We start from the raw sequence: 20,335 nt of genomic DNA, 5'->3' as shown, positions 1-20,335 counted from the left end.
TATCAAAGCCTGAGCCAACAAACAAAACGAAAACAAGACTTTGATGTGACATTTCTTACTGCACAACCTCTCATTGATTCCCAAATGAAACACAATCCATCAAATCAGGCGTTTGCCCGCGAACACCTGATTTTGACATTTCGCCGAGCACTTGGAAAAGCAGAGGCAATAATTATGATGGCATATTCTCAGCCATTTTTCTCCCAATAACAAGTCATTTTTAATCCAATTAGGGCCCTCTAACGTGAGAGGCATAATACCGCGGCCCCTGGGACACATGAGAGAATATGCAGGACATTTATCCCGACAGTCAATATTGAATTTCTCAGCGAGCAGCTGTGCCTGCTCTCACTGACATTCTCCACCTCTGCACAGTGATCCGTCCTGATTAAAGCGGCTTTTCTACTTCATCAACATTCATTATGTGACCCAGCCATGCATGACCACGCGGGCCCGCAGTAAACGTACATGCTCGCCCTACTGTACTTTTGCTGAAAGGTGATATGTCACATTGTTGTCGTCGTCGTCGTTAGATGCTACTTTCCGAACTGCGTCAGCATGTGTGCTGGTATTCCCCTAAAACTTTCCTGTCATGTCAATTCATCGTTCTTTAACTTTTTACGCCAAGTCCCACCTAAATAAATACAAACAAATACTGAGCTCTCTAAGTAGCACCATACTGACGAACATTAAAATACAGTCGCGTAGTAAGCCCAAGTGTTAATAAAAAAACAAAGCAGTTTTTTTTTTCCCTAAACAGTATATTCAAAATTATTGTTAGCCACTGTAACATTGTCCTCCAGTAATACTGCACTTAAATGTACTGTACTTACATTGCACATAAAAGTCAAAAATTGGTCCTAAATGTTTGGAAACAAACTGTTCTAAAAGATAAACTGCAACTGAGCTGTACTTAGAAAATCTCTAGGCCACATATTATAACATGGAGTATAATAATTTGATGTCATTCAGTGATTCTCGGGTACCGCTAGGTACTCCTAGCACAATTTGAGAATCACTGGCGTCGGCCCTTAAAAGGATGACTGACCTTTCACCTGCACAATGGGGTTCCCAAACCTTTACTCATAATCTTACTGCCAATCAAACGTAACTAAATGTTTACCCCTAAATACCATAGGACTCAAAATTAAAAATTCCCTTTTTATTGTATTTTTTTCTCAAAAAATAAAATCATATAAAAGTCATATATTTTCAATAAAAAACTTTATGTAATCTTTACAAGAACAAAGCCATATTTTGGGGGATAAATTATCATAATTTTACATTAATAATGTTTTTCCAAGATAATGTCGTAATTTTATTAAGTTAAAGTCAAAATAAGGGAAGGAAGTCATTTTAATGGGTCAAATTTAAAAAATACGACTTTATTGTCCTAATATTACACCTTTAATCGTGGAAAATATGCCTGTATTTTCTAAAAAACAAAAATTGTCTAGATAATAATTTGAAGGAAACAAAAGACTGAGATTTATGTGAGGATATGTTACAATCATATCAGAGCTTTTAATTGGCCTAAAGCTAATGTAGGGGAGTAATTGCTTTACTCATTATTATTATTATAGAAGAATACATACCGTATCTGTCCTCTAACAATAATCACAAGAGTGCATTCAAATCTCAGCAATAGTAGAAAAATAATGTGCTGTTATTATTTTGCAGCTTGAAGACCTGTGGCTCCTTTTAATGGCAGCTGTGGCTCAATGTCGACATCTGGTGGTGACTTTGCAATATGTCCAAATCTATTTCTTTACATAAAAATGTGATCAATACTCTTGATGGAATCCCGTTATGAAAAAATAAAATATCCGAAGATAAGAGAATTTTTGTCTATCTTTCTTTTTTTCTTTTTGTTTTCCTTTTTAGGCATGGACAAATGAGGCGCTGCGATTTCAAGCTGATTGCAGTCAATAACATTTATGCAGAGCTCTGAATCATTGTCATTGAGTGCATTGATTACATGCTCTAATCAATGATTATTAACTCGGATAAGATGAGTTAGGGTTGAGAAGAGTCAGAATGATGGAGGGACCCGTTTACAGAGAGTCAAAGGACCACCTGGTACAGCAGCATAACATTGGGTACACCTGCAAAATCTTAAATGTTGTAATACAAACTGCAATAGTAAACAGAGTTGACAATAGGAATCTCTGCCAAAGCTTGACAATCCACAATTAGGTCATAACCCTCCATATTCCTGAATTTGTTATAAAGTTGTCTACCTTGTCCATTGATTCATTTTGTATAGCGCTCGTAGTGTAACTATTCCAATTACCTTCTCCAAGTAATATAACTAATTACGTTTCGATTACTTTTCCTAATTTGTGAAAAAAATGCATCAATAGGAGATTTGAATGTTTCCTCTAAAAAGAGGAATAATATACTGGGAACAAAACATGATGAAATGTACTCGTAAATTATCCATCCATCCATCCATCCATTTTCTGAGCCGCTTCTCCTCAGTAGGGTCGCGGGCTACTCGTGAATTAACAATACAAAATACTTGTTGAGTTATATGCGTACATCATGTGGAAAACATGATGGCATGTTGACCTAATGACAAATGTGCACCATGAAGACAATATTGATAAGGGAATGTTCCATAAAAAAAATGATAGAGATGAAACTGTTCAAAAATCAATATTCCCTTATGCATTCAAAAGTTGAATGATACATTATGAGTCTAACCTGGTCTAACCCTTTCAAAATCTCAGATAAACGAATAGACTGCAACACAACACAAAATATGCCATGTTTGAGACTACGAGATTGGCGCAAGACCACAGCGAGCCGATCATGAGCGGCAGTTTAAGGAGGAGAGTTGATGTGAAAAAGACTATTTGCTAAATCTGAACTTTAACTAAAATTCTGATCATGGAAATTTCCAAAAGCAACTGTAATTTAATGACACATTTTCTTCCAGTAATGTCGCAGATTATTATTAAGTACATTTGTAATTAAGTTACATAACTTCCTTACATGTAATTTGTTACTCCACAACACTTCCTGTAGACAATTTAGTCTTTTAGTTATGCATTTTAGAATGTGGGAGGGGGGGGGAAATGAATCCCAGGCACTTGCACACATAGCCTCTAGTTAGTGCTCAAGCACCTGTCCTTTTGCTCTGAATAAAAAACATGCCCTTTTTGCTCCAGCCCATTTTTTCCCCTTCATTCATCAATATTTGAAAAAAGAAATAAAAAACGACCCTCTCTGTCATCAATTTTACCCAGAGTGTTTTGAAATCTGACGGCGATTTATTTGAGTCCTTGGTAGAAGAATTGTACACGCAGTTTACTCCCGTCTTGCCCCCAGCACTCCTCTTCCTCCTTCCAAAAAACATGACAAAAAGTCATTTGAACAGGGTTGTGTGGACTTTTGATATCCACCTAGCCTCCTGTCACCTCCTTTGTTAATAGTTGTATTATTGATTGTTGCTTGTTTTAACAGGAAAAAGCACATGAGTTAAATTTAATTGTGTGAATCATTTTGGTGATAGGTACGATATTTTCTGTGCACGTGCCTGTTAAATCCAATTGATCGAGGCAGACAGCAAAGTGTCTTCCTGTGAGATGAAGTTTTGCTTCAAGTATACGGCGCACAATCCAAAAGATACATTTTTATTTTTTTATTATTATTTTTTAAATTTATATTTATATTTATTTTTGTTTTGGCACTAGGGCAGCACGGTGGACTATTGGTTCGTATGTCTGCCTCACAGTTCTGAAATTTGGAGTTGAAATCTCAGCTTTTGTCTGTGAATTGGTGTTCTTCTTGTGTGGGTTTTCTCAGTGGACCCCAAATAAATCCAAACTCCACACAGGAAGGCCGGACCTAAGATTCAAACTCTGAACCTTGGAACTGCGAGGCAGACGGGCTAACCACTAGTGCACCACTCTGCTTTAGAAATTAACTGATTTACAAAACCTGAATTTAGATTCTTTGCTATCGACTAACAAATTAGCGACTTGACTCGGCAGCAGCAAAAAAAAAAAAAAAAAAAAAAGTAATTAAAAAATAAAAATCAAAAGACTGGCACCAGGAGGCCTCCCCTGAAGTTGTGTGCTGGGAGGTAATTAAAAGAAGACGGTGTTATCCATCGCTCTTCATGAACACACTTTGAACTAACCACGTTTGGGAGGGGAGCTGATGAGGAAGAAAATCCATGCGGGGCTTTGCGCTCATCTCTCTCTGTCCAGCAAGTCCGAATGCGGGCAGGGGTCGGCTTATTAGGACCCACCCCCCTCCACACACACACACACACACACACACACATCACGCACAGGAGATGAATGGGTCAAGTTGCACCTTTGCAACAGCATGCACCAATCAAGAGAGAGACCTACTAAATGTTCTCTTTCTGCCAGGCAGTCGGTGTGCTCAGACAGGGTGCATGCTGGGATACAAAAGCCAGACGGGCTTGTGTGCCAAGTCAACAATCATTGCAATTGACCTCTGACCACATGACGCCACGTGGGGAACATCGGATAGGACCACCGTAAGCAATTATTTGACGCAGTAGACACCCTCCTAACTACCCCCCCCCCCCACCCCCCCAACCCCCTCCATCCTTATCTAGCTGCATCTTTAATGGAAAATATTTAGGAGATTTTTCTTCTACTAAAATCAATAGCTGCTCAACTGTTTGTTATTCCTCGATCACATCATGTTGCAAAGAAAGGGTAGTTCTTCAAATTGGCCGCCAGAGGGGAGCAGAGGCTATCACTTCGACTGGGATTTTTAAAACCAATTGATTGAAAATGTATTTATTTGCATTTGTTTTGTATGTATTTCTCTGCTTCAACGTTTATTATGTGTGTTATGTTTCAGCTGTAAATCTGGGGAAGCTGCCTTTTAGAAACTATTGCAAAAATCCATATTAGTCTAATGGACTTGGACTAAATCCTTAATGTCAGTATATATTACTGTTTGATCATTTCTGTCAATTTTACCTTTTTTTTTTTTTGCTCCAGAATTTATATTTATATGCAGCCTTTGTGCATGATTTTCAATGAAAAATAAACATTCCACCAATGTGTCTTTGTTTATTTATGCCAGTGACATAAAGTCACAGGCAGAACAAGTAAATCCTATTCCATACTGTATCTTATTTTTTTGTGATATGTATTTTTGGTAGTGTGCTGTGAGTATGGGAAAGTTGGCAAACACTAGTACTGTGTATGTGATAAACTATCCTAAAATATGTGATTTATTTATTCATATAGGCATCAAAAAAATCATCACAGGTGTCATCGCAGTTGTATCAGATTAACACAGTACGGTGGCGGGAAAGGTGTTAGCATGTCCTCCTCACAGTTTTGAGATTCCGTGATGACGCATGTTAAGTTCATTAAAGTATCTCAAATTGTCCATATGCGTAGCTAGCACTTGCAGTACATGACGTGTCCTTTTGGGTTATACTTGCACTTAGAATGTGACTTTCCACTGTTGTCCTTCATAACAATGTCAGTAATAGATAGGCAGAGACAACCGCTACGCACAAAAGCTTTTCAAAAGAACACCAATTAATGGGAGTTGCCCCCCATGGCTTTGAATTGAAGGTAATACACCTCGAATAGGTCACCGCACCCCAAGGGGGACAATGCTGCTGTCTCGAAGCCATTGTTGCTCTTTATTGTGTTTCTTATTTTTGGAGCCGCGCGTGTGGCGTCACAGACCTTCATCAGTGCGTAGGAAATGTCAGCAGTCATTAGTAGAGGGTAATTTTAGGCCACACTCAATATTTTTTTTGGGGGGGGGGTGGGGGGGGTTAGATGAATGGGAGTGAGCGTGTAGTCGCTGTCCCAAACACTCAGCTTGTTGTCAAGTCTGACCTTTCACAACGGCCGCGTGGATGCTTACAATTAGCCTCATCTAAGTGAATTTTGTGAATTGGATTAGAGCACAGCTTCTGTCTCGGGCGATTGTTTCTCAACATAAAGCAATTAGTGGGACGTAAGGAAGGGCACGCCATAAAAAAAAAAAAAAAAAAAAAAATGGAAATGAAAGGAAAACTCAACAATCTATCAATGAGTTGTTGAGTCATTGATGGATTGTCCCCAAGAAAGCCCAAAAAGCCTCAGCCAAGATTCAAACCCAGAACCTGTGGACTGTGAGGCAGGTGTAATAACCACGACACAGAAGATTAACATTAAGAACATTTGTGAGTAAATTAAGACGAGGTCATCATTATTACAATACCTTATACGTACTTTTTGTCTTTTTGTTTTGGGGAGTGCTGTAAGAGTTTACTCATGAAATATGTGGCTTGACTCACAAAATGTTGGGAAACACTGCAGTACATGGCATACCAGGGCGATTTGTCAGGTTTCAAATTTTGGATGGGTTTAAATGTCTTAATTGTTCTCTAAAAATATATTTGTGCATATTTCATTTTTGAAAAATGTCTTACTTGCTGGTAAAGATGGAATTTCAATACCGTATTAACAAAAAATAATTTGAATGTATTTTATATATTTTTAAATGCCCATATAAAATGATTCATACAATTATTTCATGGTACTTTTTGCAGAACATTCTACCAGCGTGTTTTTTTCAGTTTCAAATTCCTCCTGCGGGCCGGATTGTAACCCCTAGGGGGCCGCTTCTGGCCCGCAGGCTGTATATTTGACACCTTCCCCCCCCCCCCCCCCTGCTTTAAGCAACTAATATTTGAACACAAACGGTAGAGCAACCCACGTAGACGTGAAATATAACAGTAATCCCAGCAATACTCACAAACATATATTTACAGGTAGGCAGACTTGCAATGTGCAATTTGACAAGCAATGCAACCTTCAATTTGTCTACGGTGCAATGAGTGACTCGCATACATCAGCGTGAAGCCCCGGCGGGATGCTTGATTGAGCCTGTGCGGCTGCTATATAAAAGCAGCCGCGGTGCATCCTGAGCTGTTCTTCTCCTCAGCAAGATTGAGTAGGAAGGCGAGACACGCGCGTGCACACACGCGCGCACACACACACGCACGCACGCACTCATACACATACATCATCAGCATGTCTCCGTCTGTGCGCTCACAACTTCTCTTCCTCCTCCTCTCTCTCTCGTCCCGCATGATGCTCACCCGCTACATCGAGGTAAGTTTCCCTTTGCAAAACCTAAAGCGTCCATTTGCTCGGCATGATGCCCGATCCTCAAATGTGTACTTTTCAGGAGGACGACGCTTCAGACGGATTCTATTCTCTTCTCGGTTTGGAGCAGAAGAGAGAATCGGAGGACTTCATTTTCAAACGACCGCTCAGTAAGTGACTTTGCAGTATTCGGAACTTTAACTCGGCTCAGTTCTTCAGATTGAACACATTTATTTACTGACTAAACTTTACACAATCAAGTCAGCTGATCTATTCGTGTACATGCGCAGTCCACAATATTAGGTACACTTGCACAATCAAATGTGATCCAGTGCAAGAGCTGTGAATGTGACCTACTTTCTTATACAGTTAGGAACTGTAATAACCACAGATCCTAAACCCTATTAAGCCCATTGCTAACCAAAACAACAGCACCTATTGAGGTTTGGAACCTTTCTACATGTTGTAATGAAATGTGTTCCCTGCACAGTATTAAAGAGGCTTTTTAAAGATGAACATTCTAGTAGACTGAGTGATCACTCCACAATGTTGTGTGTTTATGTTCCAGAAAGTTAGTCTGCCTCATTTCTTGTCATTGCACTGCATTTCTCCATAAAATGGTAAATGGAGTGCATAAAAAAGTTAAAAAAATAAAAAAAAAGTTGAAATGAAAGTAATTATTGCATCATATTGTTCCAAAAGAATATGTCTGTAAATATAAGGGTATAAGGGTATCCAATATATTTCCACGAATAGATATGCCCCCTATCTAATAAAAAAAAAAAAAAAAAGTGAATTCATACTGCCGTGCACCATTTGTGGAAATCGGTCAAACGGTTAACTTTATGCTACTCCTTTTTAATACATGGTGTTTCAGTATGGGATATTTATACCGTAGATTTGTTTTCTTTTCTTTTTTTTGTACTGTGAAACAAAAAGCTCTATCACTCATTCAATCCAAAAATTGTGGTTGGTGTAGAGCTGTACTGCATGAATCTGAGAGATGTTTTGAATATTTTGGTTGAGAACATAATTCCCTTGATGCACAATTGCACATTATTTGAAGAAAGTGGCTATTTTAAGTGTTTGTACAGTACATATAAAAACCTCTCCACTAATTGACACCTTTCCCAAATGCAGTCAATTAAGAAAACAACACACCCTTTGTCATATTTGTTCACTCTGTCAGTTTTAAACCTGATACGTGAGAAATATTATCTGTGAAAAAAAAAATCTGCCATCTTTCGCCTCATCTTGTGCCTCTAATTTTATGACAAAAAAACCACAGAGCCTGAGGAAAAACATCCAATCAGAAGGTGTGACTTAAGAGGTGTCACTCATTTGTCAAACACTCATCAGGGGCACCCCCCAGTAGAAGTAGAGTAGAATTCAAAGGTATCATCAAATGTAGACAGTAAAAGTAAATACGTACCAGAAAGAAAAAAAAAACATACTCAACTCAAGTACAGAGGCCTGAAAAATCAATTTCAATACACTAATGAAATATTTGTACCGCTGGTTTGCTGATACTGAGATCTGTTTCAAATATTTTCATTGAGAATCTAATACTCTCAATGCTTCGCTGGGGATTGAAAACAAACGGCCATTTTTGTTTCTCTCCACTTTGTCAGGATGTTTGGACATGTTGGCCACCGAGGGTCACTTCACCTTCGTGGCGTCGTCGCCGCAGCAGCTGGCCTGCGCCGCCTTCGTCATCGGCGAGCCCAGCGAGGTCATCGGCCTGGAGCTGTCCGACGTCAACATCGACTGCGACGGCGGCGACTTCATCAAGGTTGACCTCACTCGCGCGTGCTGGAGAGCGTAAAACTGCACTCTTATCGTACTGAGCGTTATTCCATGACCAATGACAATAAGCGGTATAGAAAATGGATGGAGGGATGGACAAGCAAACATTTTAGCATGAATGAACGCATCGTATCAACCGATGCCAAGAAATTGAAGAGAGATACAAATTACAGTTAAGACACTTGCGTATGTGTGTTTCCAGATATTTGACGGCTGGGTTTTGAAGGGGGAGAAGTTCCCCAGTAGCGAGGACCACCCGCTGCCTCTGCAACAGCGCTACACAGACATCTGCTCGTCCCAGGCGCCGGGCCCCGCCACGCGCTCGTCTCAGAACGTCGCCATGGTCTTCTTCCGCATCCACAACACCGACAGCGGCTTCACCCTCGTCGTGAAGAAGCTGCGCAACCCTTTCCGTAAGTGCACACAAGAAAAGAATAATGTGGAATAAAAAAGCTAAATATTAAACGACATACATGAGTGGGTGTTTCAAAGCGAGGTCTCAGACCGGTGGTGCACTTGTTGGACATTTTACATCCCCCCCAAAAAACATGCATGGTAGGTTAATTGAAGACTCTAAATTGCCCGTAGGTGTGAATGTGAGTGCGAATAGTTGTTTGTTTAAATGTGCCCTGCGATTGGCTGGCAACCAGTTCAGGGTGTACCCCGCCTCCTGCCCGATGATAGCTGGCATAGGCTCCAGCACGCCCGCGACCCTAGTGAGGAGAAGCGGCTCAGAAAATGGATGGATGGATGGATGGATGTTTTTGCACAACAGAATGATACTGTCAGTCATTTCCAATAATATCAATCTATTTTGGAGCAATTGGTAAATAACTAATTGCCTTTGGAACGCCCCTTTTTCCATCGCCAAAATTGACCCCCCCCCCCCCCCCCCCCACCATGTCTTGGTGTGACATCAGTAGCAGAAGTGGAGACCAAATTTACTGCTGTGGGAAAAGGAATGTACTATACTATAAAGTGGCAGTACTCAGTCATTGGGATTATACCTTATTGTTGTCATATACTTTTGCACAACAGCTACAGCTAGCACCCCAAAATTATGTTAATCGCTAATTTAATATGCTGGAAAATATAATGTCATTAATTCTAGGATAGGCTCCAGCACGCCCGCGAAACCTAGTGAGAGGATAAGCGGTTCGGAAAATGAACGAATGAATGAATAATTAAAATTGTATAGGCACGTCGTGATAACCATCCGTGCATAAAAGTCCCCAACTCGTGCACATCGAGGTCACGGTCAGTCGAGCCCTATGATGATCTAAAAAGCCTTTAATATGTCACAAAATCTAACGCACGTGTAACATCATCGTCCCAAAAACGTTTTTCAAGCATCCAAGCTTGATATAATAGTACGAACAAAACGCAAAGATGGCAGGTGTTCGTTGTGTTGACAGCCAGCGGTGCCCTTCAAAGTCCGCGGTGACACACGCTACCGATCATACACAAACGTCATAAGCGCTCACACCTGTGTTGTGTCATCTTCAAAAAAGGTTTTTCAAAGGTGAGAGACGCAATCAACCCAAGAAAAAGCTCACAAAACTCATGAATACAGGCAGAAATGAATCACGTACCTCAGGTGGCTGTTCTCTGCAGGACGCATCACAGCCATCGATTTCAACAAACCAAGCCTACACAAATTTATCTAACCTCACTATTTTCACTCGTTATAGTCAAATAAAAACATCCAGACTTAGAATACAGGCGACAATTACAACTCAGGATTGCTTGTGAGTGTGTGTGTTTTTACATTCCAATAGAGAGATAATGTTAGTGGTATAAAATACTGCTTATGTCCAATTTGTGTGTGTGTGTGTGTGTGTGTGTGTGTTGTAGCGTGTAACATAATGTCTCAGAGCCCAGAGGGCAGCTTCACCATGGTGATGCCCCATCAGCACAGGAACTGCAGCTTCTCCATCATCTACCCGGTGGAGATCCAGCTGACGCAGCTCAGCCTGGGGCAGGCCAAAAGCAACGAGCTCAGGCCCAAGGTCAGACACTCCTCTGTTCTGCACTGTATACTATGATTTAGGTTTTCTTTATGATTGAGGTTTCAAAAAGGTTCTGGCCGCATAATATTGTCCCTAAAATATTTGTACGAAACCAAGATTTATTTCTGTTATTGCTATTTGTCTAACAGCACAATGATTACAGCCCAGTGAGATTTTATATATAAAAAACGCGTGTGGAAAATTTTGCCACCTGGCCCACTAATAGATTTTTATGAGACACACTTATTCGTATTCATAATAGGCATTTAAATCACTGCTCTGTATTAAATGGAAATACTTTTGAGAACAAAAAGTGCTTTTTTTCACCACAGCACCATCTGCTGGAACTTGCAGGGCACTGCCCCACCTGCCCGAGACCACTATTTTTGCAATCCAAATCAACTGTAAAATATATAACCGTATATCACATTTAGGTGCTTGTGCAAGCTTGCGCACTTTATTGGTTATTTGTTTTTGCGAAGGTGAGGCTGTCGTCTGGATGTTGGGGTTCCGGTGACTACGTGGAGCTGCTGGGTGGAAACGGGGTGGACACGTCGCACATGTTCCCCATTGCCGATCTGTGTTTTCCTCTCAGTGGGCTCGGTGAGTCGACCGTATCCTCCGCTGTGAATATCACTCCAAAGTTTTTTGTTTTTTAATCATAACACTTTTCCGTCCTTCTATTGTGTTATACATAGTTTTAACTAGGATTACAAATTTCTGCAGATATAACGTGATTAATTCGTGGTAAAAGATTGTAAAAATACGTGATCAAACCGTAGTCATGCCTCTTAGCGTAGCACACACAGGAAGTCCGCTAGCCTGTTTTCCAGGTTAGGTCATGTGATGTTCCGCATACTTCGGATTCGATTGGGTGTTTGTCTATAATGCCCTGCGATTGGCAGGCGACCAGCCCAGGCTGTACCCCGCCTTGAATGGCTCCCCCAGTGGCGAAGAGCAGCTGCACGCTACTTGTGCTTTCAGCCTCTTGTGTATTTAATCGTGTGGCTAAATGTACTGGTGGTCAACAACCATGCATTTCTAGTTCCTTTTATTACACCAAAATTGTCAGAAGAGTTCCAGGCCTGGTGACACAAGAGATATACAGTATTTCAAAGCCAAACCACAAGTTTGACAATATCACCTCATGTGTCCAAAAACATAAGTAAAAAGCCCCCAAAATGTAAATGTAACTTTTTTTGAAGCAATGTTGCTTCTGTTTTATGCATTGCTTTATTTCAAAGTGTCACACAGATTTATAGCTTAATGCGTTTGCATTTTCTGCTTGTCAAATTAGTTTGCGTGTGTGCATTTGTTGAATGCAAATGAGTCCACTTGCTAGCTTGGCCAATCCCACATTTTGTCCGAAAATGGCTACCACAAACGCTCAAACTCATTAATCTTAACACCTGTCAGGTACAAATTTGCCTGTAAAGTGATGAATTGCTACTTGTCTGGATTGTAAGGATTGATTTAACAGACACAACATTCGGTACTCCTACGAATATAATCTGATTTAACAGTATGCTTAAATTGTGATTATATATTTTTTTTAGTGGCGTAGAACCTCACTGCATCATATAGAGAGGTCTGGAATTAATTGGTCTTTGGAAGTGTCATTCAAATTGCCCCTTTTGATACAACGCTTGTGGATGGAACATGTTTGGGTTCCCACTGTGCTTGTCCGTGTGGTTCCTCAGCCCAGATGAAGATCGGCTGTGATAACTCGGTGGTGAGGCTGGTGTCCAGTGGCAACTACATCAACCGAGTGTCTTTCCGCTACCGACTACTTCAACGCAACCAGCTGCCCGAGGCCCAGGAGAACAGCGTGGACAGCATGTGCAATGTGGAATGAAACTGCACACAAAGTCACACAAATTGTGTCAATACTTTTGTTTACATTATGAAATAGTATTTTATTGTCAACTCATTCACTGCCGTGGACGTTTATATTGGTAAACTGAAATCTCAACCGTTTACTGCCACCCACGTATATATTCGTCAACTCTGTTTTTCAGGTTTGTCAACCCAGTGGTTTTAATGACTAACAAATCCCTGTAGATGGCGACCTTGCATCGCTTTGGTTTTGAGACCAGCACAGCTTTTGAGTAGAAGATAAAGATTATGCAGTGAATCTCAGCTTTTCACATCAATTATGAGGGAGAGAATTGCCAATTGCTGGAAGTTTAGGCACCTCACACTCAGAGTATGTGTATGTATGATTCAAGCAGAGTACAATCGGGACTCACACTAGTAATGTAAGAAGCCAGTGACGTTCAACTCGAGCCACGCAGTGAGTCAGCCTCACTCACGGCATCTTTCTTAGTTGTACATCTGTAAATAAATTATTTTGTTATCAAACGCCCTTTCCTAGTCTTATTTTTGTTGTTTTCTAGTTTGAGGTGTCACGAAAGAGAAAAAAAAAGTATTCGTGTCAAAGTAACTGTTCTGCTTGACATTTTGTTTTCACAAAAAGCTAATTTTCTCCACTTTCTGGGCAGAAACCAAACCATGTTCTACCACTGATAACTAAAGATCGGAATTTTTTTCTTGTGGAAGAAAGAAAGTTGTTTTGTTTGGTACTGTGCTTATATTGTCACAAAACCCAATATTCTGTAGGTCTTGAAAGATCAGTCAAAATACTCTAAAACAGCTGCCAATATGGGAAAACTGCTTTGAAAATGCCTGGCAGTGAATGAGTTAATTAACTCTGCTGATTATTTCTTGTTAACAAATTAATTTACTGGATGTTAAACGCATAGACAATTGTGATGTTTTATTGTTTTAAAATTGTGTGTAATCTTCCTTACATGTCGCTCTTGTTTGTAATGCCGTGAACATTTTGAAAATTAAAGAATAAAACAAAAACATAATGCATGACAAAGCCGATTTTTTATGGTCTTTTTTTAAAATGAAGTAACGCCTTCCATTGCGTTGGAAGAACTGCATGATCTTTTTCACTTGCATGCTTGAATTGCAAGAACATTTGAGATTTGTTGAAACTGACTACAAACTGACTACATTATGTTGCAAACTGACTACATTCTGTGTGTTTTTTTTTTTTTCCAAGATCATACAGCAATATTCTATATTATAATAGCTACTAAAATAGTCACACGTGCGCACTAATGCTAATCTTCATAAGTCAAATTTTAGGACAAACAAAGATGAGCCAGAGAGTCATTGTCAATGTTTGTATGTTTGTCTCCCTATTAAAAACATGACTGTGGCAGTCAGCATTTTATTTTTAATTTGCCCTAATCCAATGCGTTCCACAGGCACACAAATAGCTTTCACAGTCGCCGCTCAGAGCCATGATTAAAAGGGCTTATGATGAGCATTAACATGCATGTTTAACACTGTTGAGTGTTTGTTTGTGACCTGCGTCAGAGTGCGCATGAATGTGCTGCTCTTAATGGGATTACGGCACATGCGCGTTATTCCCCTCGACATTCTTGCTAACCGTTTGATCTTCTCCTTACGGGGGGATTCATCTCAAACCTGCTCAACGGTGATGATTCAATTACCCGCCGGATGTCGTTTTCACTCGACGTGCTGCAATTTTCACTTTTCATTATTAGAGGATGAACTGCACTTTGGAAGCCAGCGGGGGGGGGGGGGGGGGGAAGACAGAGGGAGGGTTGGGACTCTTCTTGCAAATGCGATTTCTTTTTTGTGTCTTCAGCACTGAGCATGGAAGAGTTTAGACACCAGCACTAGGAAGGGATCAAGGCCAGCAAGGCCTTCACTACCTGTATAAGAAGCACTGACCTACATTCACGTTCTGTGCTTTTGAAGAATATTTGATTACATGAGAACATTTTCACAACAATCAATTACATCACATGCAAATCAGAATGGCATCAAGTATCATTACTCAGTATCGGCGAGTCCACAAATTGAAGTAGTTGTAGTCATGCTCGGTTTGAAAAGTAGTGAGCCCCTAACAGAAAATGGATGGTACACGTCCCCTGGAAAAAGATAATAAATGAACTACGCAAATAGCAACATAAGGCTGAAATGAACAATGTAATGATGGCAAGTTGTACTAAAAAGAGAAGATCATAAACATACATAAAAATGTGACACCACACAATACACACACTATTTCTCACGTGCGCTTCAAATGACACACTGACACATCATAATGAGATTATATATATTTTAGGACTGACATTTCACGCAGACGCCTATTTGGAATACATATTTTTGGAATAATTGCATAATATTCCACATAATCAGGGCTTGATGTTAACACCTGCCAACACACCAAATAGGGGTGAATTTCAGCAGTGGCAGGGTAACACCACCACTCCCACTAGCCACTTTATACATATAAGTTGCATTGTTCACCCAAACAGCATCTGTGTAACAAACCAATGTGAGACTATGACACTACAACTTCCATGAGCACTGCCTTCACACAGTGTTTGCTCAATTCATGAAGCCCCCCCACGATGACAAATGCATTTTCATCAAGAACATCTTTGGTTAGCGCCCCTATTATCCAACACAAAATTGTGACTAGTGAAAATGCTGAGTGGCTAGTAGCTCTGGGAAACACCCAGCCACAGTGAGCAAAAAAGTTCATGTCAAGCCTTCCACATAATAAATAGTAAACATTACCATGGTATTACATGATGACACAAACTGTTCTGGTGTTAAATAAACATCCCTGACTTGCTTACCCTATGGCATCTAAGCACATATTGTCATGAGTTCCAATAATTTGTAGGTTTTTCACCGTCAGACTGACGCCATTTAAAAACACTGTCACTGTGAATTCTGATGCTACTGTGCAATTCCTTCCCATAGCATCCAATTTTCGTGTCCTTCAATGATATCCTAACCTCATCCTGTATAATTCATGACCAGTACGCACACTTTCTGCGCTAATAGCATTAATATCTCATGAATCTGCTGCCAGAAGAGAGAAGAGCGAATGCTAAACAGCGGCATTTTAAAGGAGTGTTCAGCCAAATAATTAAATCAGTAATTTCAAACGGCAGGGTGCCTTTATTTATTAAGTCTAATCCTCACTTCTCCTATACGAGTGTCAACAAGATGAACACAGCTGCAGTTTGTTATGGTGATCCCAGATCTGTTTATCCTGCCTATTGCTTATCAGTTATATGCTTTGGACATTTAAACCTGGATTAAAGGCTTGTAAAGGACAAGGTGGATGCCAGGTTAACCACCAGCTGAGATCCAATTCATTAATTTCGTGGACCAGCCTGGACACCTCCTGTGCTGTGCGAGGGCTACCATCAGTGGTAATCAGTGTTGCCAACTCATTTGCCCGGCATTTTGCTAAAGTCGGCTCTTTTTGTTGCTAAAAGTCGTTGAATGACTTTGCCACTGGATGGGGATCTCATCGCATAGAACATTACGTAGATTACACGGTGGCATTACTCAAATTGCCTGGCCATTTCAGCAAAAATAAATAAATACATTGTTAATTTGTCAAAGTAATATGAGTACATGCCATTTAAGGTTTGTGTTATTCATGGTTATCATATTTATCTATATACATGGAGACAGTCTGCAGGTCCTCAGTAAGATGCAGTAATATTAGTCTCTTCACAGAGGGTAAAGAATATGTGCCTATGAGTATTTTTGTCATCAGTCTACATGTGTTGTTTCACCCTTTGTGTTTGAATATCCATTGCTTTTTCCTTGAGATTTTCCGTTGAGAAAATGGATGCCTTGGCTCAATTAGGGTTGAGAAACACTGCCTTTGACGGTCCACTCTATCTCAGTGAAATACTGTAAGTGCTTATCGTTATTATGAGACAGCAAGCAGCAGCTTGAATGAATAAGACAAGTATTTATTTTTAGACAAATTGTAAAGCTCTTGACATAATTGTTCACAACTGCACTATCGTATTAAATGTGGCAGTCAGCCTTAGTAGTGACGTCACCGTGTAGGGAAGAGAAGATCATTGGGAGGTCGTACGTCTAAATCCGTGTTGCGTGTTTTGTTCGGTTCAGTACTAATTATTCCGGTCAGATGATCTTTTTACATGCCTAAACTGAGACCAAAACGTCTTCTTTGCCTTTGAGGGTTTATTCGTGTCTATTTCCTTTTCTCTCCGCCGCAAATCCTCTTTCATTAATTGCCGCTATTGGACAAAATATACAAGGTTAAAACTGAGATGTAGCTGAAGGCTTATTATGATGAAACATTATCCATCCATCAATTTTCTTATACAGCTTCTCCTCGCGGTTAAGCTGGAGCCTATCACATTCTGACTTTGGGTGAGATTTCTCAAATTCACACCTAAAGACAATTTTGAGTCTTCAATGAACCTAACGTGCAAATTTTGGAATGAGGGAAAGCAGGAAGGCTTGAGCCGAGATTCAAACACAGACGTGTTACAACTGAAAATATAATAGATGCTTTCACTGTTTCAGGTTAATTTGCTTCCACAGTAAAATTCTGATTCGAGGCTCAAAGCAGCTTTGTCCCTGGTCTCATGGTAAAACAAAGACATTAGCGATAACACATACCCGCAGTGGATCATTTGCATATAAAAACAAAACAAAAACATAAAACAGTTGATTTTCAAACAGAATGTAAAGAGAATCTGATACATTTGTTGATGACAATAATGGGCTCTTTTGCATGGTTTGGTACAAGAGATGGATTAGTGAATTAATTGCTGACAGAAAACGAATTCAGTATGTAACATTTATATGTGATCCCCCTGTGCTGACGCCGACTCTGGGACCGGGTCATGCCGGGGAGTTTTATTTTGACTCTGCTAGGGCAACAAACATGCGCTACAGGTGCATGGTGTCCATGTGGCATTAGTAAAAATAAAAAAATAAATTAATTAATAAATTAATTAATTAATTTAAAAAAACATTTTTAAAAAGCCTTGAGAGTACGTAAGAATCACAAGCGAGCCCGTCAGAACGTGACGGGTCAGGAGGGAACCTACTGGCATCCGCAACAGTGCGCCTTTGAGCCTCTGGTACAGAGCATCCCCGGCCCGTTATCAACTGAAAATGTGGCCAGTTAACACCTATAGCTGCCAACACTAAAAGACAAGTATGTTATGATGTTTTTTTTTTTTTTTGTTATGATCAAATGATTTGTGGTTTTATTCTCTCTTAATAGTATGGTAAGTCTTTGATTATGTATCCTGTATTATATTGTCTTGTAGATGTATTTTACTGCTTTTTTACATCATGGCCAGGGGACTACAGATGAAAACTGGCCTTCTGGCTAATTCTGGCTTTTTTAACCATGTGTATTTCATGTGTTTTATGAAATTGCATTGTCCCCTTTCAAATAAACTGATTTAAAAAAAAATAAAAAAATAAAAAAATACCGTAATGGACCATTGAAAATTTTAGCAAGACTGGATGAAAAAATGGCCAGAAACATACAGTAGCCTAAGGAAAGTGCTCGATTGTTGCCTTCCCACTGTTCATTCAGGTCAGCCGAGGATGTAGCCCACATGCTCCACCTCATAAACTGCAACCTTTTTCATTGATCAGTTGCTCCACCTAGAGGTCAACAACATAACATGCAACAACCACACAAACTAAATGATGAAATGCACTTATTTCATGAAGAATTAACAACAATGGTGCAGTATTTTACAAATGTATGTGAATACCTATTTAAGCTCAAACTTTCTCTTCATTTTCCTTCTTGCTCATAAGATATGACCCTTGTGAGGTCGTGCTCGATCCACATCAAGATGTATTGTCATTGTTAAGCCTGAAACCACTCGCACGACATCATTTACCTTCTATAAAGAACCAGGATGTCCTTATGGGAGTGTTGTTTGAATGCTAAGGAGCATTCATATGGACCAAAAATCTTTATTTTAAATTTTTCTTCTGTTCAGGTTTCTCGACATTCTCAATCCATCCTTCGCACCTTTTTTTTTAACCTAATTTCTGAAAAATCTGGCTCATCTATTTGTTTTCAAACTCAACACAGGCCCTTGACACAAAGGTTTGCCCACCCCTGGGTTAGATACAGAGAAGTGGAAGGATCCACAGTGAGGACTTCATATCCTCCCCTGAAAAGAACTCATACTGAACTCATAGTATTTATAAATCCCTCAAAATATGTTGTTTGTCCTGCTGCTTTTTCACAAAAAAGCTGCCGAAAGAAGTTGTGTAAGACCGAGGCCTCAAACGCATTGAGGATGCAGAAAAGGAGGCTGCAGAAAGAATCTTCAAGCAGCACAAGCGAGATGTGAAGCGTCCACGGGCCTGTTGGAATTCAGTTTTTTACTTAGGAACGTTCCCTTCCTTTCTTATTTGAGCGAGATGAGCAGAAGTACTTGTTCGTACTAAAAATAAAATGCTAAGGAAAGGTGCCTTGATTGTCAACTATTAGCATTGGTTACCTTTTCATTTTGCCTTGAGTTGATGTAATTTCCCACAAAGGTTTAAGAAAGATTAGTATTAGGTGTTAGGTTTAGGACATTTGACTTTCTGAAGAGGTCCGTCACTGGGGATGCAGGTGTGTGTGTGTGTGTGTGTATCTAAAAAAAAAAAAAACTCGCATTATTCTGGCATTTCGCCAATAAATCTCAATAAAAGAATACTGGTAATCCTAATTGCGTATGCCAGTTTTTTTTTTTTTTTTTTTTTTAAATATAGTCATGGGCGGCACGGTGGCCGACTGGTTAGAGCGTCAGCCTCACAGTTCTGAGGTGCGGGGTTCAATCCCCGTTTGTAAGTTTGCATGTTCTCCCCGTGCCTGCGTGGGTTTTCTCCGGGCACTCCGGTTTCCTCCCACATCCCAAAAACATGCATTAATTGGAGACTCTAAATTGCCCGTAGGCATGACTGTGAGTGCGAATGGTTGTTTGTTTCTATGTGCCCTGTGATTGGCTGGCAACCAGTTCACGGTGTACCCCGCCTCCTGCCCGATGACAGCTGGGATTGGCTCCAGCACGCCCGCGACCCTAGTGAGGAGAAGCGGCTCAGAAAATGGATGGATGGATGGATAGTCATGGCTAACAACACTGGCACTGTTTTTGAGCGTGACTGTACAGTATGTGCCCCTGCGATTGGCTGGCAACCAGTGGAAGGTCAGCTGGAATAGGCGCCATCGTACACGCAATAATAATGCGGACAAGTAGTTTAGAAAATGGGCGGACGGGGGTTGCCTTTACTTACTCAGGAAAAATCAAGTCATCATCATCATTTTGATAGATTTGGCATGACATGTTGTGAAGGGTGTTGTTTGTTGCTAGTTGGAGCTTTTCAATGTAGCTGTGTTTACATTTTTGCCATGAAAAAACTGGCTTAAAGGTGACATGAAGACTATGACAAAAGGCAGCAAAGAAGTATTTCTCATGGAAGCTCAACTGCAAGTTAAAACTGTCTTCCACCGGAGGTCTGCAAGAAGTCATTGAATGTTTGAAAAAGTCCAACACA

General features: G+C 40.2%; 1 protein-coding gene across 1 annotated transcript; it reads left to right on the top strand.

Moving 5' to 3' along the window:
• Positions 1–6,918: 6,918 nt before the first annotated feature.
• On the top strand, positions 6,919–13,813 carry LOC133475176 (corticotropin-releasing factor-binding protein-like). The gene is made up of 7 exons (XM_061767648.1): positions 6,919–7,115; positions 7,192–7,279; positions 8,741–8,901; positions 9,118–9,328; positions 10,770–10,924; positions 11,407–11,527; positions 12,625–13,813. The coding sequence occupies exons 1-7, from the start codon at positions 7,035–7,037 to the stop codon at positions 12,777–12,779; spliced, it is 972 nt and encodes a 323-aa protein (XP_061623632.1). The 5' UTR covers positions 6,919–7,034; the 3' UTR covers positions 12,780–13,813.
• Positions 13,814–20,335: the final 6,522 nt, after the last annotated feature.

This window comes from Phyllopteryx taeniolatus, chromosome 3 (genome assembly GCF_024500385.1).
Source record: "Phyllopteryx taeniolatus isolate TA_2022b chromosome 3, UOR_Ptae_1.2, whole genome shotgun sequence".
Classification (NCBI taxonomy): Eukaryota; Metazoa; Chordata; class Actinopteri; order Syngnathiformes; family Syngnathidae; genus Phyllopteryx; species Phyllopteryx taeniolatus.
The sequence above is the reverse complement of the archived record's forward strand: the minus strand, read 5'-3'. Positions and strand labels throughout refer to the sequence as shown.